This window comes from Phyllobates terribilis, unplaced genomic scaffold (assembly GCF_046119375.1).
Source record: "Phyllobates terribilis strain yellow unplaced genomic scaffold, ASM4611937v1 Scaffold_4__5_contigs__length_816908805, whole genome shotgun sequence".
NCBI lineage: Eukaryota > Metazoa > Chordata > Amphibia > Anura > Dendrobatidae > Phyllobates > Phyllobates terribilis.
This window is the reverse complement of record NW_027362764.1, coordinates 799,831,631-799,857,031: the sequence shown is the minus strand read 5'-3', so window position 1 is coordinate 799,857,031 and position 25,401 is coordinate 799,831,631. Positions and strand designations below refer to the sequence as shown.

The 25,401-nt window shown below is 56.9% G+C and overlaps 1 protein-coding gene across 30 annotated transcripts in view; it reads left to right on the top strand.

Moving 5' to 3' along the window:
• SCRIB (scribble planar cell polarity protein) overlaps positions 1 to 25,401 on the top strand; it is a 185,625-nt gene that overhangs the window by 52,749 nt on the left and 107,475 nt on the right. For 25 of the 30 annotated variants that reach the window (XR_012320202.1, XR_012320197.1, XR_012320195.1 and 22 more), the window contains 9 exons: positions 5,161 to 5,484; positions 7,927 to 8,007; positions 9,296 to 9,556; positions 9,636 to 9,746; positions 10,086 to 10,262; positions 12,637 to 12,753; positions 12,827 to 13,015; positions 13,097 to 13,216; positions 13,306 to 13,359. Coding sequence is in view for 20 of the 30 variants with exons in the window: in XM_073680023.1 (XP_073536124.1) it covers positions 5,161 to 5,484; positions 7,927 to 8,007; positions 9,296 to 9,556; positions 9,636 to 9,746; positions 10,086 to 10,262; positions 12,637 to 12,753; positions 12,827 to 13,015; positions 13,097 to 13,216; positions 13,306 to 13,359 (1,434 nt within the window). In the remaining 10 variants the exon portion in view is untranslated. The remainder of the gene's footprint in view (positions 1 to 5,160; positions 5,485 to 7,926; positions 8,008 to 9,295; positions 9,557 to 9,635; positions 9,747 to 10,085; positions 10,263 to 12,636; positions 12,754 to 12,826; positions 13,016 to 13,096; positions 13,217 to 13,305; positions 13,360 to 25,401) is intronic. The other 5 variants (XM_073680016.1, XM_073680022.1, XM_073680033.1 and 2 more) reach the window with 1 other exon arrangement.

Here is a 25,401-nt window from a genome sequence, read left to right as displayed (position 1 = left end):
CTGCAGCAGAGAAAGCTGGAGAGACAGATCCCAAAAGACTGCAGCAGAGAAAGCTGGAGAGACAGACTCCAAAAGACTGCAGAGAAAGCTGGAGAGACAGACCCCAAAAGACTGCAGCAGAGAAAGCTGGAGAGACAAACCCCAAAAGACTACAGAGAAAGCTGGAGAGACAGACCCCAAAAGACTGCAGCAGAGAAAGCTGGAGAGACAGACCCCAAAAGACTGCAGAGAAAGCTGGAGAGACAGACCCCAAAAGACTGCAGCAGAGAAAGCTGGAGAGACAGACCCCAAAAGACTGCAGCAGAGAAAGCTGGAGAGACAGACCCCAAAAGACTGCAGCAGAGAAAGCTGGAGAGACAGACCCCAAAAGACTGCAGCAGAGAAAGCTGGAGAGACAGACCCCAAAAGACTGCAGCAGAGAAAGCTGGAGAGACAGACCCCAAAAGACTGCAGCAGAGAAAGCTGGAGAGACAGACCCCAAAAGACTGCAGCAGAGAAAGCTGGAGAGACAGACCCCAAAAGACTGCAGAGGAAGCTGGAGAGACAGACCCCAAAAGACTGCAGAGAAAGGTGGAAGAGACAGACCCCAAAAGACTGCAGGGAAAGCTGGAGAGACAGACCCCAAAAGACTGCAGAGAAAGCTGGGGAGACAGACCCCAAAAGACTGGAGAGAAAGCTGGAGAGACAGACCCCAAAAGACTGCAGCAGAGAAAGCTGGAGAGACAGACCCCAAAAGACTGCAGCAGAGGAAGCTGGAGAGACCGATCCCAAAAGACTGCAGCAGAGAAAGCTGGAGACACAGACTCCAAAAGACTGCAGAGAAAGCTGGAGAGACAGACCCCAAAAGACTGCAGCAGAGAAAGCTGGAGAGACAGACCCCAAAAGACTGCAGCAGAGAAAGCTGGAGAGACAAACCCCAAAAGACTACAGAGAAAGCTGGAGAGACAGACCCCAAAAGACTGCAGCAGAGAAAGCTGGAGAGACAGACCCCAAAAGACTGCAGCAGAGAAAGCTGGAGAGACAGACCCCAAAAGACTGCAGCAGAGAAAGCTGGAGAGACAGACCCCAAAAGACTGCAGCAGAGAAAGCTGGAGAGACAGACCCCAAAAGACTGCAGCAGAGAAAGCTGGAGAGACAGACCCCAAAAGACTGCAGAGAAAGGTGGAGAGACAGACCCCAAAAGACTGCAGCAGAGAAAGCTGGAGAGACAGACCCCAAAAGACTGCAGAGGAAGCTGGAGAGACAGACCCCAAAAGACTGCAGCAGAGAAAGCTGGAGAGACAGACCCCAAAAGACTGCAGAGAAAGCTGGAGAGACAGACCTCAAAAGACTGCAGAGAAAGCTGGAGAGACAGACCCCAAAAGACTGCAGCAGAGAAAGCTGGAGAGACAAAGCCCAAAAGACTGCAGCAGAGAAAGCTCGGGAGACAGACCCCAAAAGACTGCAGCAGAGAAAGCTCGGGAGACAGACCCCAAAAGACTGCAGCAGAGAAAGCTGGAGAGACAGACCCCAAAAGACTGCAGCAGAGAAAGCTGGAGAGACAGACCCCAAAAGACTGCAGCAGAGAAAGCTGGAGAGACAGACCCCAAAAGACTGCAGCAGAGAAAGCTGGAGAGACAGACCCCAAAAGACTGCAGCAGAGAAAGCTTGGAGAGACAGACCCCAAAAGACTGCAGCAGAGAAAGGTGGGAGAGACAGACCCCAAAAGACTGCAGCAGAGAAAGCTGGAGAGACAAACCCCAAAAGACTGCAGCAGAGAAAGGTGGGGAGACCGACCCCAAAAGACTGCAGCAGAGAAAGGTGGAGAGACAGACCCCAAAAGACTGCAGCAGAGAAAGGTGGAGAGACAGACCCCAAAAGACTGCAGAGAAAGCTGGAGAGACAGACCCCAAAAGACTGCAGCAGAGACAGGTGGGAGAGACAGACCCCAAAAGACTGCAGCAGAGACAGGTGGGAGAGACAGACCCTAAAAGACTGCAGCAGAGACAGGTGGGAGAGACAGATCCCAAAAGACTGCAGCGAAAGCTAGAGAGACAGACCCCAAAAGACTGCAGAGGAAGCTAGAGAGACAGACCCTAAAAGACTGCAGAGGAAGCTGGAGAGACAAACCCCAAAAGACTGCAGCAGAGGAAGCTGGAGAGACAGACCCCAAAAGACTGCAGAGGAAGCTAGAGAGACAGACCCCAAAAGACTGCAGAGGAAGCTAGAGAGACGGACCCTAAAAGACTGCAGAGGAAGCTGGAGAGACAGACCCAAAAAGACTGCAGCAGAGGAAGCTGGAGAGACAGACCCCAAAAGACTGCAGCAGAGGAAGCTGGAGAGACAGACCCCAAAAGACTGCAGAGGAAGCTGGAGCGACAGACCCCAAAAGACTGCAGAGAAAGCTGGAGAGACAGACCCCAAAAGACTGCAGCAGAGAAAGCTGGAGAGACAGACCCCAAAAGACTGCAGCAGAGAAAGCTGGAGAGACAGACCCCAAAAGACTGCAGAGAAAGCTGGAGAGACAGACCCCAAAAGACTGCAGCAGAGGAAGCTGGAGAGACAGACCCCAAAAGACTGCAGCAGAGAAAGCTGGAGAGACAGACCCCAAAAGACTGCAGAAAAAGCTGGAGAGACAGACCCCAAAAGACTGCAGCAGAGAAAGCTGGAGAGACAGACCCCAAAAGACTGCAGCTGAGAAAGCTGGAGAGACAGACCCCAAAAGACTGCAGCAGAGAAAGCTGGAGAGACAGACCCCAAAAGACTGCAGCAGAGAAAGCTGGAGAGACAGACCCCAAAAGACTGCAGCAGAGAAAGCTGGAGAGACAGACCCCAAAAGACTGCAGCAGAGAAAGCTGGAGAGACAGACCCCAAAAGACTGCAGCAGAGAAAGCTGGAGAGACAGACCCCAAAAGACTGCAGCAGAGAAAGCTGGAGAGACAGACCCCAAAAGACTGCAGCAGAGAAAGCTGGAGAGACAGACCCCAAAAGACTGCAGCAGAGAAAGCTGGAGAGACAGACCCCAAAAGACTGCAGAGGAAGCTGGAGAGACAGACCCCAAAAGACTGCAGCAGAGAAAGCTGGAGAGACAGACCCCAAAAGACTGCAGAGAAAGCTGGAGAGACAGACCTCAAAAGACTGCAGAGAAAGCTGGAGAGACAGACCCCAAAAGACTGCAGCAGAGAAAGCTGGAGAGACAAAGCCCAAAAGACTGCAGCAGAGAAAGCTCGGGAGACAGACCCCAAAAGACTTCAGCAGAGAAAGCTGGAGAGACAGACCCCAAAAGACTGCAGCAGAGAAAGCTGGAGAGACAGACCCCAAAAGACTGCAGCAGAGAAAGCTGGAGAGACAGACCCCAAAAGACTGCAGCAGAGAAAGCTTGGAGAGACAGACCCCAAAAGACTGCAGCAGAGAAAGGTGGGAGAGACAGACCCCAAAAGACTGCAGCAGAGAAAGCTGGAGAGACAAACCCCAAAAGACTGCAGCAGAGAAAGGTGGGGAGACAGACCCCAAAAGACTGCAGCAGAGAAAGGTGGAGAGACAGACCCCAAAAGACTGCAGCAGAGAAAGGTGGAGAGACAGACCCCAAAAGACTGCAGCAGAGAAAGGTGGAGAGACAGACCCCAAAAGACTGCAGAGAAAGCTGGAGAGACAGACCCCAAAAGACTGCAGCAGAGACAGGTGGGAGAGACAGACCCCAAAAGACTGCAGCAGAGACAGGTGGGAGAGACAGACCCCAAAAGACTGCAGCAGAGACAGGTGGGAGAGACAGATCCCAAAAGACTGCAGCGAAAGCTAGAGAGACAGACCCCAAAAGACAGCAGAGGAAGCTAGAGAGACAGACCCTAAAAGACTGCAGAGGAAGCTGGAGAGACAGACCCCAAAAGACTGCAGAGGAAGCTAGAGCGACAGACCCCAAAAGACTGCAGAGGAAGCTAGAGAGACAGACCCTAAAAGACTGCAGCAGAGGAAGCTGGAGAGACAGACCCAAAAAGACTGCAGCAGAGGAAGCTGGAGAGACAGACCCCAAAAGACTGCAGCAGAGGAAGCTGGAGAGACAGACCCCAAAAGACTGCAGAGGAAGCTGGAGCGACAGACCCCAAAAGACTGCAGCAGAGAAAGCTGGAGAGACAGACCCCAAAAGACTGCAGCAGAGAAAGCTGGAGAGACAGACCCCAAAAGACTGCAGCAGAGAAAGCTGGAGAGACAGACCCCAAAAGACTGCAGAGGAAGGTGGAGAGACAGACCCCAAAAGACTGCAGCAGAGAAAGTTGGAGAAACAGACCCCAAAAGACTGCAGCAGTGATCACAGTGAGAGGTGGTCCTACATAGTAGTGACTCGGGGGCTGAATACTAACGCACGGCACAATGGTCAGATCTATATTTGTAGAATAATCAGTGACCTCGTATCATTTCCTCACTAATACTCGTTACTTTGTATCACAGAAAATCCCAATAACCTTTTGGATTGTGGCAGTGAGGGGGTGTGCCGCCATCAGGAGCCGCTGCGGACCCGACGCGGACTTTCCTCATAGAGGTTCAGTCTACGGGGCGAGTCCACGTGCGGATCCGCAGGAGAAACGGACACGCCGAGGTCTGGAAAGACGCAGCGCATGTCCGTGTGCGCGGTGATCGCATAGTGGGCCGGGGGTGTCTACAAATCCATCCACTGCTGCCATAGACCCCCAGCAGTAACTGATCGTGGGTGCACAGCCTAACAAGAAAGGTGTGGAAAAGATCATGGGGTATGAAGACTACTCCAAGACGCTCTACCTGTATGTGTGCACAGCGCTGCGCAGGGTAAACGCCGCGGAGTCAGGAGCTCCAGATACTGATGACGGAGGCGACGGGCGGTCACCAGATACCGACGACGGAGGGGACGGGCGGTCACCAGATACTGACGACGGAGGAGATACCAATGATGTATTAACTCTTCTGTGTACGGCGCGTCTGACTCTGCAGCGTTTACCCGCTCCGTATATATATACACTCCTTTTCCTTCTGCAGCCAGAGCAGCGTTCACACTTCTTCCATACACGCGGTGGAGCTCTGTAGACCCCGCCATCCTTCTGCGGCTCATACACAGCTGTGGGGGCCGTGTCCACAGTGTCGTGACATTCGGGGTCACCGCCAGGAGCCCCCGCGGTGTAATAATGTGAGTGCTGTCTGTGTTTCCGGCAGGTGAATGCAGTGGATCTGCACAATGCGGAGCACCACATGGCGGTGGAGGCGCTGCGCAGCTCCGGCAGCTCTGTCTCTATGACGGTGTTAAGAGAGCGGATGGTGGAGCCCGACAACCCGATCACAGTGACCCCGTTACGCCCCGAAGACGACTACAATCCACGGGAGAACCGCGCGGTCGTTCCTTATCCTGAGGAAGAGGAGGAGTCGCCTCCGCACAGCTGCAGCCTGCGCATCTCCACCTGCCTGATACGCAACGACAAGGGCCTGGGCTTCAGCATTGCCGGGGGTGTCGGCAGCACCCCATACCGGGTGGGGGACACTGTGAGTATGTACCCGGGGCAGGTGGAGCAGACCTCGTGCTCTCCGTGCAGATATCAGGCCTGTGTCCACTGAGCAGACCTTATTAATGTTCCCATTGGTCAGTCGGTCGTGCAGATGGAGAAGACTTTGTATGATCAATCCAGGTATATGATCTGTCCACTGATCAGTCAGCAGTGCAGTTGGAGCAGACCTCATCCTCTTGGTGTCTACCAGTCACATTAGTGCAGTTGGAGCAGACCTCATCCTCTTGGTGTCTACCAGTCACATTAGTGCAGTTGGAGCAGACCTCATCCTCTTGGTGTCTACCAGTCACATTAGTGCAGTTGCAGCAGACCTCATCCGCTTGGTGTCTACCAGTCACATTAGTGCAGTTGGAGCAGACCTCATCCTCTTGGCGTCTACCAGTCACATTAGTGCAGTTGGAGCAGACCTCATCCTCTTGGTGTCTACCAGTCACATTAGTGCAGTTGGAGCAGACCTCATCCTCTTGGCGTCTACCAGTCACATTAGTGCAGTTGGAGCAGACCTCATCCTCTTGGTGTCTACCAGTCACATTAGTGCAGTTGGAGCAGACCTCATCCTCTTGGCGTCTACCAGTCACAGCAGTGCAGTTGGAGCAGACCTCATCCTCTTGGTGTCTACCAGTCACATTAGTGCAGTTGGAGCAGACCTCATCCTCTTGGTGTCTACCAGTCACATTAGTGCAGTTGGAGCAGACCTCATCCTCTTGGCGTCTACTAGTCACATTAGTGCAGTTGGAGCAGACCTCATCCGCTTGGTGTCTACCAGTCACATTAGTGCAGTTGGAGCAGACCTCATCCTCTTGGCGTCTACCAGTCACATTAGTGCAGTTGGAGCAGACCTCATCCTCTTGGTGTCTACCAGTCACATTAGTGCAGTTGGAGCAGACCTCATCCTCTTGGTGTCTACCAGTCACATTAGTGCAGTTGGAGCAGACCTCATCCTCTTGGTGTCTACCAGTCACATTAGTGCTGTTGGAGCAGACCTCATCCTCTTGGTGTCTACCAGTCACATTAGTGCAGTTGGAGCAGACCTCATCCTCTTGGTGTCTACCAGTCACAGCAGTGCAGTTGGAGCAGACCTCATCCTCTTGGTGTCTACCAGTCACATTAGTGCAGTTGGAGCAGACCTCATCCTCTTGGTGTCTACCAGTCACAGCAGTGCAGTTGGAGCAGACCTCATCCTCTTGGTGTCTACCAGTCACATTAGTGCAGTTGGAGCAGACCTCATCCTCTTGGTGTCTACCAGTCACATTAGTGCAGTTGGAGCAGACCTCATCCTCTTGACGTCTACTAGTCACATTAGTGCAGTTGGAGCAGACCTCATCCTCTTGGTGTCTACCAGTCACATTAGTGCAGTTGCAGCAGACCTCATCCTCTTGGCGTCTACCAGTCACATTAGTGCAGTTGGAGCAGACCTCATCCTCTTGGTGTCTACCAGTCACATTAGTGCAGTTGGAGCAGACCTCATCCTCTTGGCGTCTACCAGTCACATTAGTGCAGTTGGAGCAGACCTCATCCTCTTGGCGTCTACCAGTCACATTAGTGCAGTTGGAGCAGACCTCATCCTCTTGGTGTCTACCAGTCACATTAGTGCAGTTGGAGCAGACCTCATCCTCTTGGTGTCTACCAGTCACATTAGTGCAGTTGGAGCAGACCTCATCCTCTTGGTGTCTACCAGTCACATTAGTGCAGTTGGAGCAGACCTCATCCTCTTGGCGTCTACCAGTCACATTAGTGCAGTTGGAGCAGACCTCATCCTCTTGGTGTCTACCAGTCACAGCAGTGCAGTTGGAGCAGACCTCATCCTCTTGGTGTCTACCAGTCACATTAGTGCAGTTGGAGCAGACCTCATCCTCTTGGCGTCTACCAGTCACATTAGTGCAGTTGGAGCAGACCTCATCCTCTTGGTGTCTACCAGTCACATTAGTGCAGTTGGAGCAGACCTCATCCTCTTGGTGTCTACCAGTCACATTAGTGCAGTTGGAGCAGACCTCATCCTCTTGGTGTCTACCAGTCACATTAGTGCAGTTGGAGCAGACCTCATCCTCTTGGCGTCTACCAGTCACAGCAGTGCAGTTGGAGCAGACCTCATCCTCTTGGTGTCTACCAGTCACAGCAGTGCAGTTGGAGCAGACCTCATCCTCTTGGTGTCTACCAGTCACAGCAGTGCAGTTGGAGCAGACCTCATCCTCTTGGTGTCTACCAGTCACAGCAGTGCAGTTGGAGCAGACCCTGTTTCCCCCCTGGCTTCTGGCTGCGCCTCTCATGTGTCGGGGGCTGTAAATAACCCGCCCGTCAGGTGACTCCTGGGTCTGCAGTATTTTGGGAGCAGTGATGAGCGAGGCTCCGTCCAGTCTGAAGTCTCACTACATGGCGGTATAACGTGCGGCCGTGATGTGACATCTTCCTTCTCTTCCAGGGTATATTCATCTCGCGAATCGCAGAGGGTGGAGCCGCCCACCGGGACGGGACCCTCAGAGTCGGCGACCTGGTCCTGTCAGTAAGTAGTCTGCCAGGGGTTAATGTTAGTAGAGTCCCCGGTGTCCCCGCCTCTCTGATAATGGCTTGTGACTGTCCGCAGCGGTCACTGCTGGTGGGCGCATGGTAGACGCCATCTGTCCTGTCTGCTCAGACTGGACGCAGGTCGTGCGCTCCCTAGTGCTGTGCGGAGCAGATGGAGCAGACCTCGTCTTCTCTATGTGGATGTGAGAGCGGTCAGTAGTACAGGTGGAGCAGACCTGGTGTTCTCTGTAGATGTGAGGGGGTCAGTAGTTCAGGTGGGGTGGTCTTTATTGTGTCAGGCTTGTGCAGGTGGGGTGGTCTTTATTGTCTCAGTCTCGCGCAGGTGGGATGGTCTTTATTGTCTCAGTCTCGTGCTGGTTGGGTGGTCTTTATTGTCTGTCTTGCGCAGGTGGAGTGGTCTTTATTGTCTCAGTCATGCACAGGTGGGGTGGTCTTTATTGTCTCAGGCTTGCGCAGGTGGGGTGGTCTTTATTGTCTCAGTCATGCGCCGGTGGGGTGGTCTTTATTGTCTCAATCTCGCGCAGGTTGGGTGGTCTTTATTGTCTCAGTCTTGCGCAGGTGGGGTGGTCTTTATTGTCTCGGGCTTGCGCAGGTGGGGTGGTCTTTATCGTCTCAGTCTCGCGCAGGTTGGGTGGTCTTTATTGTCTCAGTCTCGCGCATGTGGGGTGGTCTTTATTGTCTCAGTCTTGCGCAGGTGGGGTGGTCTTTATTGTCTCAGTCTCGCGCAGGTTGGGTGGTCTTTATTGTCTCAGTCTTGCGCAGGTGGGGTGGTCTTTATCGTCTCAGTCTTGCGCAGGTGGGGTGGTCTTTATTGTCTCAGTCTTGCGCAGGTGGGGTGGTCTTTATCGTCTCAGTCTTGCGCAGGTGGGGTGGTCTTTATTGTCTCAGTCTCGCGCAGGTGGGGTGGTACTGCCTGCCGTGTAGCGCTCCCCGTCCAGTATATTAACAGTCTCTTCCTTCTCCGATCTCCTCTGTCTCCTTCCTCTCACCCTCGGCCCCCCGGCCGGCCGGCGTTCTCTCCTGGTGGGGGGCTGCTCTGTCCTTTGCCATCTTGGTAAGCCCGTGTACTGCCTCGTCAGCGCTGACCTCTGTGTGCGCTATTCCCGGCCCCGGCTGCTGCAGAGCCTCCCCGGACGTACAGCCCCTCACACTGGACCCCCAGTTACATTACTGCCCCTCCCCCTCCTGTTTTATATTACGGCCCCCACACTTGGGGCGGGGGTGGTGGTCTTCTCCGCTGACTCTGGCTCTGCACGTTATTCTAGATCAATGGGGTAGACATGACAGAAGCCAGGCATGACCAGGCAGTAGCCCTGCTTACCAGCACCTCCCCCACCATCAGCCTGCTGGTGGAGAGAGAGCCCCCCCAACCCGGGGCCGCCGCAGACCCCAGGTCATCACCGTCCCTGCACAGAGCTCGGCCGCGCTCACCACCGCCCCCTACAGAGACAGAGAACGGAGAGGCCGAGGAGTATGGCGGCCCCCTGCGGAACCACAGCGCGGAGGAAGAGGAGTATCCCACCGAGGTGAGGGGGACGGTGAGTCACAGCGGGCGGGTGACGTCACCGCAGGGGGATCTGACCGCTGCCCCCCTATTGTGTGCAGGAGATCTCTCTCATCAAGTCTGGGGGTCCCCTGGGCCTCAGCATCGTGGGGGGCAGCGACCATTCCAGCCATCCCTTTGGAATTAACGAACCCGGAGTGTTCATCTCAAAGGTGAGTGCTGCCCCCGCTGTGTGAGCCCCCCGGCCATCGCCTCCTCCTCGTCCGTGTGAACCCCCCACCGTTTCCTTGTCCGTGTGAGCCCCCCGGCCGCCGCCTCCTCGTCCGTGTGAGCCCCCCGGCCGCCGCCTCCTCGTCCGTGTGAGCCCCCCGGCCGCCGCCTCCTCGTCCGTGTGAGCCCCCCGCCGCTCTGCTTGCGGTCAGTGGATGGTGTCGCTCACACGTCTGCTCTTGATCTGAGCCAGTGCTGTCCTTTGTCCCCGCCGCTCCTCACCCTGCGGCATTATATATCAGATGTCGCCCGTTTCTTACGCCCGACCTCGTCTCCCGCAGGTGATCTCTCGCGGGGTGGCCGCTCGCAGTGGTCTCCGGGTCGGGGACCGAATTTTACAGGCAGCGGGGGTCGACCTGAGACAAGCAACGCACCAGGAAGCTGTGAAAGCTCTGCTGTGCCCTGCTCCGGAGCTCCACCTACTGGTCAGGAGAGACCCGCCACCCCCTGGCATGCAGGTACAGTACCCCTGATTAATCTGCCCCTTAATGACGTGACTGCTCCTCTCACCCCCCAGAGCTGCACTCACTATTCTGCTGTTACATCATGTCTTATCCTCCAGTCACCTCCAGAGCTGCAGTCACTATTCTGCGGTTACATCATGTCTTATCCTCCAGAGCTGCACTCACTATTCTGCTGTTACATCGTGTCTTATCCTCCAGTCACCGCCAGCGCTGCACTCACTATTCTGCTGTTACATCATGTCTTATGCTCCAGTCACCTCCAGAGCTGCACTCACTATTCTGCTGTTACATCATGTCTTATCCTCCAGTCACCTCCAGAGCTGCAGTCACTATTCTGCTGTTACATCATGTCTTATCCTCCAGTCACCTCCAGAGCTGCAGTCACTATTCTGCTGTTACATCATGTCTTATCCTCCAGACACCTCCAGAGCTGCAGTCACCATTCTGCTGTTGCATTGTGTCTTATGCTCCACTCACCTCTAGAGCTGCAGTCACTATTCTGCTCTTACATCGTCTTATCCTCCAGTCACCTCCAGAGCTGCACTCACTATTCTGCTGTCACATCGTATCTTATCCTTCAGAGCTGCGGTCTCTATTCTGCTGTCACATCGTATCTTATCCTCCAGAGCTGCGGTGTCTATTCTGCTGTCACATCGTATCTTATCCTCCAGAGCTGCGGTCTCTATTCTGCTGTCACATCGTATCTTATTCTCCAGAGCTGCGGTCTCTATTCTGCTGTCACATCGTATCTTATCCTCCAGAGCTGCGGTCTCTATTCTGCTGTCACATCGTATCTTATCCTCCAGAGCTGCGGTCTCTATTCTGCTGTCACATCGTATCTTATCCTCCAGAGCTGCGGTCTCTATTCTGCTGTCACATCGTATCTTATTCTCCAGAGCTGCGGTCTCTATTCTGCAGTCACATCGTGTCTTGCCCTCCATCGTCTCAGTGCTGACACCCTGCCGGTGTAGGGGTTGTCAGCCCCTGCGCTCCGCTCTGCGCTCATCTTACCCTGCGCTCCGCTCTGCGCTCATCTTACCCTGCGCTCTGCTCTGCGCTCATCTTACCCTGCGCTCCGCTCTGCGCTCATCTTACCCTGCGCTCCGCTCTGCGCTCGTCTTACCCTGCGCTCCACTCTGCGCTCGTCTTACCCTGCGCTCCGCTCTGAACTCGTCTTACCCTGCGCTCCGCGCTAGTCTTACCCTGCGCTCCGCTCTGCGCTCGTCTTACGCTGCTCTCCGCTCTGAACTCGTCTTACCCTACGCTCCGCTCTCGTCTTACCCTGCGCTCCGCTCTGCGCTCGTCTTACGCTGCTCTCCGCTCTGCGCTCGTCTTACGCTGCGCTCCGCTCTGCGCTCGTCTTACCCTGCGCTCCGCTCTGCGCTCGTCTTACCCTGCGCTCCGCTCTGCGCTCGTCTTACGCTGCTCTCCGCTCTGCGCTCGTCTTACGCTGCGCTCCGCTCTGCGCTCGTCTTACGCTGCGCTCCGCTCTGCGCTCGTCTTACCCTGCGCTCCGCTCTGCGCTCGTCTTACCCTGCGCTCCGCTCTGCGCTCGTCTTACCCTGCGCTCCGCTCTGCGCTCGTCTTACCCTGCGCTCCGCTCTGCGCTCGTCTTACCCTGCGCTCCGCTCTGCGCTCGTCTTACCCTGCGCTCCGCTCTGCGCTCGTCTTACCCTGCGCTCCGCTCTGCGCTCGTCTTACCCTGCGCTCCGCTCTGCGCTCGTCTTACCCTGCGCTCCGCTCTGCGCTCGTCTTACCCTGCGCTCCGCTCTGCGCTCGTCTTACCCTGCGCTCCGCTCTGCGCTCGTCTTACCCTGCGCTCCGCTCTGCGCTCGTCTTACCCTGCGCTCCGCTCTGCGCTCGTCTTACCCTGCGCTCCGCTCTGCGCTCGTCTTACCCTGCGCTCCGCTCTGCGCTCGTCTTACCCTGCGCTCCGCTCTGCGCTCGTCTTACCCTGCGCTCCGCTCTGCGCTCGTCTTACCCTGCGCTCCGCTCTGCGCTCGTCTTACCCTGCGCTCCGCTCTGCGCTCGTCTTACCCTGCGCTCCGCTCTGCGCTCGTCTTACCCTGCGCTCCGCTCTGCGCTCGTCTTACCCTGCGCTCCGCTCTGCGCTCGTCTTACCCTGCGCACCGCTCTGCGCTCGTCTTGCCCCGCGCTCGTCTTGCCCCGCGCTCGTCTTGCCCCGCGCTCGCCTTGCCCCGCGCTCGCCTTGCCCCGCGCTCGCCTTGCCCCGCGCTCGCCTTGCCCCGCGCTCGCCTTGCCCCGCGCTCGCCTTGCCCCGCGCTCGCCTTGCCCCGCGCTCGCCTTGCCCCGCGCTCGCCTTGCCCCGCGCTCGTCTTGCCCTGCGCTCATCCTCCCGTTCTTGCAGGAGATCTGCATCGTGAAGGCTCCTGGCGAGAAGCTGGGGATCAGCATACGAGGAGGAGCGAAGGGCCACCCTGGAAACCCGGCGGACCCCACAGACGAGGGCGTGTTCATCTCTAAGGTGAGGGGGTTTGGGGTGTGATAGATGTGACCAGTAGGGGGCAGCAGACGTCTGACCCTCTGCCCTCCTCCAGGTGAGCTCCTCGGGGGCGGCGGCCCGTGACGGGCGTCTTGCTGTGGGCATGCGGATCCTGGAGGTGAATCAGCAGAGCCTGCTGGGGATGACGCACACGGAGGCGGTGCAGGCGCTGCGCGGGGTCGGGGACACGCTGCTCATCCTGGTCTGTGATGGCTTCGATCCTGTGTCCACTAACTCCATTGAGGTAAGATGACTACCCCCAGCGTCCACTCCTCAGATGTCACATGGGGGTTGTTATCCAGCTGATGCCCGTGGTCTCCTCCAGGCGTCTCCGGGTGTCATCGCCAATCCGTTCGCTGCTGGTCTTGGGAGGAAGAACAGTATGGAAAGCATCTCGTCCATCGACCGAGACATGAGCCCGGAGGAGATGGAGCGTCTGCAGAAGGTATGCAGCTCACGTGCGGATGTGCTGTGACCACGCGGCGCCAGTGTGCTGTGACCGCCCAGCGCTGACTCTCTGCTCTTCTCTGGCAGGAGATAGAAATGGGACGGGAGGTGAAGTGGGAGAGAGAGGACATGGAGAAAGTGGTGAGAAGCGTGCCCGCCGCGTCCAGTGCCCGCCACCAGGGGTCGGCGCGTCCAGTGCCCGCCACCAAGGGTCGGCGCGTCCAGTGCCCGCAACGTTCAGGGGTCGGCGCGTCCAGTGCCCGCCACCAAGGGTCGGCGCGTCCAGTGCCCGCAACGTCCAGGGGTCGGCGCGTCCAGGGGTCGGCGCGTCCAGTGCCCGCAACGTCCAGGGGTCGGCGCGTCCAGTGCCCGCAACGTCCAGGGGTCGGCGCGTCCAGTGCCTGCAACGTCCAGGGGTCGGCGCGTCCGGTGCCCGCAACGTCCAGGGGTCGGCGCGTCCGGTGCCCGCAACGTCCAGGGGTCGGCGCCCGCAACGTCCAGGGGTCGGCGCGTCCGGTGCCCGCAACGTCCAGGGGTCGGCGCGTCCGGTGCCCGCAACGTCCAGGGGTCGGCGCGTCCGGTGCCCGCAACATCCAGGGGTCGGCGCGTCCGGTGCCCGCCCCCCAGGCTTTACCTGCTGCCCCTCACTGCCCATAGTACACTTCAGTACTCCAGTCCTATCCAGAGCTGCAGCAGCTCTGCACCCACGCTGCATTATTGTAAGTGCAGTTCTGGATGTGATGGACCTAACAGAAGATTTACACGGAGGTCTTCCAATGTATGCGGAGACCCCCGCTTATACCACCAGCGGCGCGCACAGCTGCTTCACCTTGCATATTAGGGAGCAGGCGACTCTACAGGTGTCGTTACATTTTGGGTAGAACTCCCCTTTAAATGTATCTTCTAAAATAGACAGAATATGTCAAATAGATGGGAAGATCCGGGCCGCTCTGCGTCCAGAAGTGTGTGTGTGGAGATCCTGGCCGCTCTGCGTCTAGTAGTGTGTGTGTGGAGATCCCGGCTGCTCTGCGTCCAGAAGTGTGTGTGTGGAGATCCCGACCGCTCTGCGTCCAGAAGTGTGTGTGTGTGGAGATCCCGACCGCTCTGCGTCCAGAAGTGTGTGTGTGTGGAGATCCCGACCGCTCTGCGTCCAGAAGTGTGTGTGTGTGGAGATCCCGGCCGCTCTGTGTCTAGAAGTGTGTGTGTGTGGAGATCCCGACCGCTCTGCGTCTAGTAGTGTGTGTGTGGAGATCCCGACCGCTCTGCGTCCAGAAGTGTGTGTGTGTGGAGATCCCGGCCGCTCTGCGTCTAGTAGTGTGTGTGTGGAGATCCCGACCGCTCTGCGTCCAGAAGTGTGTGTGTGTGGAGATCCCGGCCGCTCTGCGTCCAGAAGTGTGTGTGTGGAGATCCCGGCCGCTCTGCGTCTAGTAGTGTGTGTGTGGAGATCCCGGCCGCTCTGCGTCTAGTAGTGTGTGTGTGGAGATCCCGGCCGCTCTGCGTCCAGAAGTGTGTGTGTGGAGATCCCGGCCGCTCTGCGTCCAGAAGTGTGTGTGTGGAGATCCCGACCGCTCTGCGTCCAGAAGTGTGTGTGTGTGGAGATCCCGACCGCTCTGCGTCCAGAAGTGTGTGTGTGTGGAGATCCCGACCGCTCTGCGTCCAGAAGTGTGTGTGTGTGGAGATCCCGGCCGCTCTGTGTCTAGAAGTGTGTGTGTGGAGATCCCGGCCGCTCTGCGTCTAGTAGTGTGTGTGTGGAGATCCCGGCCGCTCTACGTCCAGAAGTGTGTGTGTGGAGATCCCGGCCGCTCTGTGTCTAGTAGTGTGTGTGTGGAGATCCCGGCCGCTCTACGTCCAGAAGTGTGTGTGTGGAGATCCCGGCCGCTCTGTGTCTAGTAGTGTGTGTGTGGAGATCCCGGCCGCTCTGCGTCCAGAAGTGTGTGTGTGGAGATCCCGGCCGCTCTACGTCCAGAAGTGTGTGTGTGGAGATCCCGGCCGCTCTGTGTCTAGTAGTGTGTGTGTGGAGATCCCGGCTGCTCTGCGTACAGAAGTGTGTGTGTGGAGATCCCGGCCGCTCTGCGTACAGAAGTGTGTGTGTGTGTGTGTGTGTGTGTGTGGAGATCCCGGCCGCTCTGCGTCCAGAAGTGTGTGTGTGTGGAGATCCCGGCCGCTCTGCGTCCAGAAGTGTGTGTGTGTGTGTGTGTGTGGAGATCCCAGCCGCTCTGCGTCCAGAAGTGTGTGTGTGTGTGTGTGTGTGTGTGTGTGTGTGTGAGTGTGTGTGTGGAGATCCCGGCCGCTCTGCGTCTAGTAGTGTGTGTGTGGAGATCCCAGCCGCTCTGTGTCTAGTAGTGTGTGTGTGGAGATCCCGGCCGCTCTGCGTCCAGAAGTGTGTGTGTGTGGAGATCCCGGCCGCTCTGCGTCCAGAAGTGTGTGTGTGTGTGTGTGTGTGTGTGTGTGTGTGTGGAGATCCCGGCCGCTCTACGTCTAGAAGTGTGTGTGTGTGGAGATCCCGGCCGCTCTGCGTCCAGAAGTGTGTGTGTGTGGAGATCCCGGCCGCTGTACGTCCAGAAGTGTGTGTGTGTGGAGATCCCGGCCGCTCTGCGTCCAGAAGTGTGTGTGTGGAGATCCCGGCCTCTCTGTGTCTAGTAGTGTGTGTGTGGAGATCCCGGCCGCTCTACGTCCAGAAGTGTGTGTGTGGAGATCCCAGCCGCTCTGCGTCCAGAAGTGTGTGTGTGGAGATCCCGGCCGCTCTGTGTCTAGTAGTGTGTGTGTGTGGAGATCCCGGCCGCTCTACATCCAGAAGTGTGTGTGTGTGGAGATCCCGGCCGCTCTACGTCCAGAAGTGTGTGTGTGTGGAGATCCCGGCCGCTCTACGTCCAGAAGTGTGTGTGTGTGGAGATCCCGGCCGCTCTACGTCCAGAAGTGTGTGTGTGGAGATCCCGGCCGCTCTGTGTCTAGTAGTGTGTGTGTGTGGAGATCCCGGCCGCTCTGCGTCCAGAAGTGCGTGTGTGGAGATCCCGGCCGCTCTGCGTCCAGAAGTGTGTGTGTGGAGATCCCGGCCGCTCTACGTCAAGTAGTGTGTGTGTGGAGATCCCGGCCGCTCTACGTCCAGAAGTGTGTGTGTGGAGATCCCGGCCACTCTGTGTCTAGTAGTGTGTGTGTGGAGATCCCGGCCGCTCTACGTCCAGAAGTGTGTGTGTGGAGATCCCAGCCGCTCTGCGTCCAGAAGTGTGTGTGTGGAGATCCCGGCCGCTCTGTGTCTAGTAGTGTGTGTGTGTGGAGATCCCGGCCGCTCTACATCCAGAAGTGTGTGTGTGTGGAGATCCCGGCCGCTCTACGTCCAGAAGTGTGTGTGTGTGGAGATCCCGGCCGCTCTACGTCCAGAAGTGTGTGTGTGTGGAGATCCCGGCCGCTCTACGTCCAGAAGTGTGTGTGTGGAGATCCCGGCCGCTCTGTGTCTAGTAGTGTGTGTGTGTGGAGATCCCGGCCGCTCTGCGTCCAGAAGTGCGTGTGTGGAGATCCCGGCCGCTCTGCGTCCAGAAGTGTGTGTGTGGAGATCCCGGCCGCTCTACGTCAAGTAGTGTGTGTGTGGAGATCCCGGCCGCTCTACGTCCAGAAGTGTGTGTGTGGAGATCCCGGCCGCTCTACGTCCAGAAGTGTGTGTGTGGAGATCCCGGCCGCTCTGCGTCCAGAAGTGTGTGTGTGGAGATCCGGCCGCTCTGCGTCCAGAAGTGTGTGTGTGGAGATCCCGGCTGCTCTGCATCCAGAAGTGTGTGTGTGGAGATCCCAGCCGCTCTGCGTCTAGTAGTGTGTGTGTGTGGAGATCCCGGCCGCTCTGCGTCTAGTAGTGTGTGTGTGTGGAGATCCCGGCCGCTCTGCGTCCAGAAGTGTGTGTGTGGAGATCCCGGCCGCTCTGCGTCCAGAAGTGTGTGTGTGGAGATCCCGGCCGCTCTGCGTCCAGAAGTGTGTGTGTGGAGATCCCGGCCGCTCTGCGTCCAGAAGTGTGTGTGTGGAGATCCCGGCCGCTCTGCGTCCAGAAGTGTGTGTGTGGAGATCCCGGCCGCTCTGCGTCCAGAAGTGTGTGTGTGGGGATCCCGGCCGCTCTGCGTCCAGAAGTGTGTGTGTGGAGATCCCGGCCGCTCTGCGTCCAGAAGTGTTTGTGTGGAGATCCCGGCCGCTCTGCGTCCAGAAGTGTGTGTATGGAGATCCCGGCCGCTCTGCGTCCAGAAGTGTGTGTGTGGGGATCCCGGCCGCTCTGCGTCCAGAAGTGTGTGTGTGGAGATCCCGGCCGCTCTGCGTCCAGAAGTGTTTGTGTGGAGATCCCGGCCGCTCTGCGTCCAGAAGTGTTTGTGTGGAGATCCCGGCCGCTCTGCGTCCAGAAGTGTGTGTGTGGAGATCCCGGCCGCTCTGCGTCCAGAAGTGTGTGTGTGGAGATCTCGGCCGCTCTACGTCTAGTAGTGTGTGTGTGTGTGGAGATCCCGGCCGCTCTACGTCAAGTAGTGTGTGTGTGGAGATCCCGGCCGCTCTGCGTCTAGAAGTGTGTGTGTGTGGAGATCCTGGCCGCTCTGCGTCTAGAAGTGTGTGTGTGTGGAGATCCTGGCCGCTCTGCGTCTAGAAGTGTGTGTGTGTGGAGATCCCGGCCGCTCTGCGTCCAGAAGTGTGTGTGTGTGGAGATCCCGGCCGCTCTACGTCTAGTAGTGTGTGTGTGTGTGTGGAGATCCCGGCCGCTCTGCGTCCAGAAGTGTGTGTGTGGAGATCCCGGCCTCTCTGCGTCCAGAAGTGTGTGTGTGGAGATCCCGGCCGCTCTGCGTCTAGTAGTGTGTGTGTGGAGATCCCGGCCGCTCTGCGTCTAGTAGTGTGTGTGTGGAGATCTCGGCCGCTCTACGTCTAGTAGTGTGTGTGTGTGTGGAGATCCCGGCCGCTCTGCGTCCAGAAGTGTGTGTGTGGAGAGCCCGGCCGCTCTACGTCAAGTAGTGTGTGTGTGGAGATCCCGGCCGCTCTGCGTCTAGAAGTGTGTGTGTGTGGAGATCCTGGCCGCTCTGCGTCTAGAAGTGTGTGTGTGTGGAGATCCTGGCCGCTCTGCGTCTAGAAGTGTGTGTGTGTGGAGATCCCGGCCGCTCTGCGTCCAGAAGTGTGTGTGTGTGGAGATCCCGGCCGCTCTACGTCTAGTAGTGTGTGTGTGTGTGTGGAGATCCCGGCCGCTCTGCGTCCAGAAGTGTGTGTGTGGAGATCCCGGCCTCTCTGCGTCCAGAAGTGTGTGTGTGGAGATCCCGGCCGCTCTGCGTCTAGTAGTGTGTGTGTGGAGATCCCGGCCGCTCTGCGTCTAGTAGTGTGTGTGTGGAGATCCCGGCCGCTCTACGTCTAGTAGTGTGTGTGTGGAGATCCCGGCCGCTCTACGTCTAGTAGTGTGTGTGTGGAGATCCCGGCCGCTCTACGTCCAGAAGTGTGTGTGTGGAGATCCCGGCCGCTCTGCGTCCAGAAGTGTGTGTGTGTGGAGATCCCGGCCGCTCTACGTCCAGAAGTGTGTGTGTGTGGAGATCCCGGCCGCTCTGCGTCCAGAAGTGTGTGTGTGTGGAGATCCCGGCCGCTCTGCGTCCAGAAGTGTGTGTGTGGAGATCCCGGCCGCTCTGTGTCTAGTAGTGTGTGTGTGTGGAGATCCCGGCCGCTCTACGTCCAGAAGTGTGTGTGTGGAGATCCCGGCCGCTCTGCGTCCAGAAGTGTGTGTGTGTGGAGATCCCGGCCGCTCTGTGTCTAGTAGTGTGTGTGTGTGGAGATCCCGGCCGCTCTACGTCCAGAAGTGTGTGTGTGGAGATCCCGGCCGCTCTGCGTCCAGAAGTGTGTGTGTGGAGATCCCGGCCGCTCTGCGTCCAGAAGTGTGTGTGTGTGGAGATCCCGGCCGCTCTGCGTCCAGAAGTGTGTGTGTGTGGAGATCCCGGCCGCTCTGTGTCCAGAAGTGTGTGTGTGGAGATCTCGGCCGCTCTACGTCTAGTAGTGTGTGTGTGTGTGTGTGTGTGTGTGTGTGTGTGTGTGTGTGTGTGGAGATCCCGGCCGCTCTGCGTCCAGAAGTGTGTGTGTGGAGAGCCCGGCCGCTCTACGTCAAGTAGTGTGTGTGTGGAGATCCCGGCCGCTCTGCGTCTAGAAGTGTGTGTGTGTGGAGATCCTGGCCGCTTTGCGTCTAGAAGTGTGTGTGTGTGGAGATCCTGGCCGCTCTGCGTCTAGAAGTGTGTGTGTGTGGAGATCCCGGCCGCTCTGCGTCCAGAAGTGTGTGTGTGTGGAGATCCCGGCCGCTCTACGTCTAGTAGTGTGTGTGTGTGTGTGTGTGTGGAGATCCCGGCCGCTCTGCGTCCAGAAGTGTGTGTTTGGAGATCCCGGCCTCTCTGCGTCCAGAAGTGTGTGTGTGGAGATCCCGGCCGCTCTGCGTCTAGTAGTGTGTGTGTGGAGATCCCGGCCGCTCTGCGTCTAGTAATGTGTGTGTGGAGATCCCGGCCGCTCTACGTCTAGTAGTGTGTGTGTGGAGATCCCGGCCGCTCTGTGTCTAGTAGTGTGTGTGTGGAGATCCCGGCCGCTCTACGTCCACAAGTGTGTGTGTGTGGAGATCCCGGCCGCTCTGCGTCCAGAAGTGTGTGTGTGTGGAGATCCCGGCCGCTCTGCGTCCAGAAGTGTGTGTGTGGAGATCCCGGCCGCTCTGTGTCTAGTAGTGTGTGTGTGTGGAGATCCCGGCCGCTTTACGTCCAGAAGTGTGTGTGTGGAGATCCCGGCCGCTCTGCGTCCAGAAGTGTGTGTGTGGAGATCCCGGCCGCTCTGTGTCTAGTAGTGTGTGTGTGGAGATCCCGGCCGCTCTGCGTCCAGAAGTGTGTGTGTGTGGAGATCCCGGCCGCTCTGCGTCCAGAAGTGTGTGTGTGGAGATCCCGGCCGCTCTGCGTCTAGTAGTGTGTGTGTGGAGATCCCGGCCGCTCTGCGTCTAGTAGTGTGTGTGTGGAGATCCCGGCCGCTCTGCGTCTAGTAGTGTGTGTGTGGAGATCCCGGCCGCTCTGCGTCTAGAAGTGTGTGTGTGTGGAGATCCCGGCCGCTCTGCGTCTAGTAGTGTGTGTGTGTGGAGATCCCGGCCGCTCTACGTCCAGAAGTGTGTGTGTGGAGATCCCGGCCGCTCTGCGTCCAGAAGTGTGTGTGTGGAGATCCCGGCCGCTCTGCGTCCAGAAGTGTGTGTGTGTGGAGATCCCGGCCGCTCTGCGTCCAGAAGTGTGTGTGTGTGGAGATCCCGGCCGCTCTGTGTCCAGAAGTGTGTGTGTGGAGATCTCGGCCGCTCTACGTCTAGTAGTGTGTGTGTGTGTGTGTGTGTGTGTGTGTGTGTGTGTGTGTGGAGATCCCGGCCGCTCTGCGTCCAGAAGTGTGTGTGTGGAGAGCCCGGCCGCTCTACGTCAAGTAGTGTGTGTGTGGAGATCCCGGCCGCTCTGCGTCTAGAAGTGTGTGTGTGTGGAGATCCTGGCCGCTTTGCGTCTAGAAGTGTGTGTGTGTGGAGATCCTGGCCGCTCTGCGTCTAGAAGTGTGTGTGTGTGGAGATCCCGGCCGCTCTGCGTCCAGAAGTGTGTGTGTGGAGATCCCGGCCTCTCTGCGTCCAGAAGTGTGTGTGTGGAGATCCCGGCCGCTCTGCGTCTAGTAGTGTGTGTGTGGAGATCCCGGCCGCTCTGCGTCTAGTAATGTGTGTGTGGAGATCCCGGCCGCTCTACGTCTAGTAGTGTGTGTGTGGAGATCCCGGCCGCTCTACGTCCAGAAGTGTGTGTGTGGAGATCCCGGCCGCTCTACGTCCAGAAGTGTGTGTGTGGAGATCCCGGCCGCTCTGCGTCCAGAAGTGTGTGTGTGTGGAGATCCCGGCCGCTCTACGTCCACAAGTGTGTGTGTGTGGAGATCCCGGCCGCTCTGCGTCCAGAAGTGTGTGTGTGTGGAGATCCCGGCCGCTCTGCGTCCAGAAGTGTGTGTGTGGAGATCCCGGCCGCTCTGTGTCTAGTAGTGTGTGTGTGTGGAGATCCCGGCCGCTTTACGTCCAGAAGTGTGTGTGTGGAGATCCCGGCCGCTCTGCGTCCAGAAGTGTGTGTGTGGAGATCCCGGCCGCTCTGTGTCTAGTAGTGTGTGTGTGGAGATCCCGGCCGCTCTACGTCCAGAAGTGTGTGTGTGTGGAGATCCCGGCCGCTCTGCGTCCAGAAGTGTGTGTGTGTGGAGATCCCGGCCGCTCTGCGTCTAGTAGTGTGTGTGTGGAGATCCCGGCCGCTCTGCGTCTAGTAGTGTGTGTGTGGAGATCCCGGCCGCTCTGCGTCTAGTAGTGTGTGTGTGGAGATCCCGGCCGCTCTGCGTCTAGAAGTGTGTGTGTGTGTGGAGATCCCGGCCGCTCTGCGTCTAGAAGTGTGTGTGTGTGGAGATCCCGGCCGCTCTGCGTCTAGAAGTGTGTGTGTGTGTGTGGAGATCCTGGCCGCTCTGCGTCTAGAAGTGTGTGTGTGTGTGTGGAGATCCCGGCCGCTCTGCGTCCAGAAGTGTGTGTGTGTGGAGATCCCGGCCGCTCTGCTTCCAGAAGTGTGTGTGTGTGGAGATCCCGGCCGCTCTGCGTCTAGTAGTGTGTGTGTGGAGATCCCGGCCGCTCTGTGTCTTGTAGTGTGTGTGTGGAGATCCTGGCCGCTCTGCGTCTAGTAGTGTGTGTGTGTGGAGATCCCGGCCGCTCTGTGTCTAGTAGTGTGTGTGTGGAGATCCCGGCCGCTCTGCGTCTAGTAGTGTGTGTGTGGAGATCCCGGCCGCTCTACGTCTAGTAGTGTGTGTGTGGAGATCCCGGTGTCACGCTGTCTCTGTATACTGGAGGTAGGGGGCCTAAGCTGACCCTAAGCTGGGGCCCTGACTAATCCCTCAACCTGGAGGTACTGTTAAAGGTACAGAGGTCCAGGCCGCCAGCGTAACCCCTACCTCCTGAAGATCCCTGCACCTCAGTAATCTAGTCCTGAGAAGGACCCCGATCACAACCAAAGGGAGCAAGAAATAATATGCCCAAACACAGTATTTAGACAAACGAGACAGTACAAGGGAAAAACCAAAACCACCTTGCATACAAACAACTTCTCAACTACAACAGAGGGAACACCAACGGGAAAGGAGATAAATGATAAAGCGAGGAAAGGGAAAAAACACTTCCAAATACACTTATCTCAGCAACTCCAAACACCACGATCCGCTCTGTTAGTCTGAATGAAATGCTTTCACCGACACCTCCCAAACAGACCAGCAGGAATATGAAGGAGTCTCACTACAGAAGTATTGATTGCAGCTGGGCGAGGCTGGACCTCATCTAGCCCAGAGAGAGAGAGAGAATTAACTCCCTCACTGCCGAGAAACACAAAGCACCAACAAGTCAGCTGCGAGAAGTCAGGCTGTGTACTCGTGACGATCTTCGTGGCAACACACCCGTGACAGTACCCCCCCTTCTACGAGGGGCCTCCGGACCCTCAGGGCCAGGTTTATCCGGGTGAGTCGTGTGGAAGGCCCGAACTAATCGGTCTGCGTTAATATCCGACGCAGGAACCCACATCCTCTCCTCAGGACCATACCCTTTCCAATGAACCAGGTACTGAAGGGACCGGCGATTAAAGCGTGAATCAATGACCCTCGATACCTGGAACTCCAAGTTACCATTGACCACCACTGGAGGGGGAGGCAAAGGTGACGGTACCACCGGCGCCACATACCTCTTAAGCAATGATCTGTGAAACACGTTGTGAATTTTAAACGTAGGGGGGAGGTCAAGACGGAATGCCACCGGATTAATAATAGAACTGATTCTGTACGGCCCGATGAACCTGGGACCCAGTTTCCAGGAGGGAACCTTAAGTTTTATATTCCTGGTAGACAACCATACCCGATCGTTCACACTTAGGTCCGGACCAGACACTCTCCTCCTATCAGCCATACGTTAGTATCGGTTCCCCATAGTATTCAGATTCTTCAGCACCCCTCTCCATACTGAAGCGAGTGATGAGGAAAATCGTTCCTCCTCAGGAACCCCCGAAGAGCCCCCCCTACTGAAAGTACAAAACTGGGGGTGAAAACCATATGCCCCAAAAAACGGGGACTTACCAGTGGACTCGCTCCGCCTATTATTAAGAGCAAACTCTGCCAGAGGTAAGAAAGAAGCCCAGTCCTCTTGGTTCTCTGACACAAAACACCGGAGATATGTCTCCAAGCTCTGGTTCATACGTTCCGTCTGACCATTGGTCTGAGGATGAAAAGCCGATGAGAATGACAACTGCATCCCCCGCCGTGCACAAAACGCCTTCCAGAACTTAGACACAAACTGAGACCCCCGATCAGACACCACCTCGGAGGGTACCCCGTGAAGCCTCACAATCTCCCCAATGAACACCTGCGCAAGAGTTTTAGCATTAGGGAGAGCCGGAAGAGCGATAAAATGTGCCATCTTGCTGAACCTGTCCACTACAACGAGTATGACCGTTTTACCCAAAGACGGAGGGAGGTCCGTAATAAAGTCCATAGACAGATGAGTCCAAGGACGCTCCGGGATCTTCAAAGGTAAGAGGGCCTCAGACGGACGGGTATGTGAGGTCTTAGAGCGCGCACAAACCCCACAGGACGCGACAATAGTTACCACCTCCTTATGTAAATTAGGCCACCAAAACCGACGCGAGAGGAGATCCACAGTTGCTTTACTCCCCGGGTGTCCTGCAAAAACTGAGTTATGGTGTGCCTCGATCACCTTTTGTCGCAACTGATCTGGAACAAACAATCTCCCTGGAGGTCCAACAGGGGCGTCCCCCTGAGCCTCCAATACCTCCTCCTCCAGCTCAGAGCATACTGCCGAAACCACCACCCCCTCCTGAAGGATAGGAATCGGGTTGTCCGTATTCCCGGCCCCAGGGAAACTACAAGATAAGGCATCCGCCTTTACATTTTTTGACCCAGGACGATATGTAACGACAAAATTAAACCTGGTAAAAAACAATGACCACCTAGCTTGTCTGGGATTCAGACGTTTCGCGGACTCCAGATATAGCAGGTTCTTGTGATCGGTGATGACGGTGACCGGATGAACTGCCCCCTCCAGAAAATGGCGCCACTCCTCAAAAGCTAACTTAAAGGCCAAGAGTTCCCTATTGCCGACATCGTAATTCCTCTCAGCGGACGACAATTTTTTAGAGAAAAAGGCGCACGGACGCCACTTACCAGGGGACGAACCCTGTGACAATACTGCTCCCACCCCTACCTCGGAAGCGTCTACCTCTACAATGAATGGCTGTGACGCATCAGGTTAAATGAGTATGGGTGCCGAGGCAAAACATTTTTTCAAGGAGGAGAATGCTTGACAAGCCTTGTCAGACCACCTAGAAAAATCCGTCCCCTTTTTAGTCATGTCAGTGAGAGGCTTAACCATGGACGAGAAATTACGAATGAACTTCCGGTAATAATTAGCAAACCCCAGGAAACGTTGTAGTGCCTTAAGATTCCCTGGCCGATCCCACTCAAGAACTGCCCGCACTTTCCCAGGGTCCATACGAAAACCGGACGCTGAAACCAGGAAGCCTAAAAACTGGAGTTCCTGTACGGCGAACACACACTTTTCCCACTTGGCATACAGTTTATTATCCCGCAAGATCTGTAACACCTGCCTAACGTGCTCCTGATGAGACACCAGATCCGGCGAGTAAATTAGGATATCATCCAGATATATGACAACAAACTGTCCCACCAGGCGGCGAAAAATGTCATTAACAAAGTGTTGGAACACCGCCGGGGCATTAGTCAGACCGAATGGCATGACAAGGTTCTCATAATGCCCCTCCGGAGTGTTAAAAGCCGTCTTCCACTCATCCCCCTCCTTCATCCTAATCAGATTGTACGCCCCCCTGAGATCCAACTTAGAAAACCATTTGGCGCCCACGATCTGATTAAAGAGATCGGGAATAAGTGGGAGCGGATACGGATCTCGGACCGTAATCCGATTAAGTTCACGGAAATCCAGGCAAGGGCGTAGGCCTCCATCTTTCTTCTTAACAAAGAAGAACCCCGCAGCCACCGGTGAAGATGAAGGTCTAATATGCCCCTTAGCCAGACTTTCTGAGATATAATCCTTCATGGCCTGCCTCTCAGGACCAGAAAGGTTATACAACCTAGCTTTAGGTAACTTGGCCTCAGGGAGCA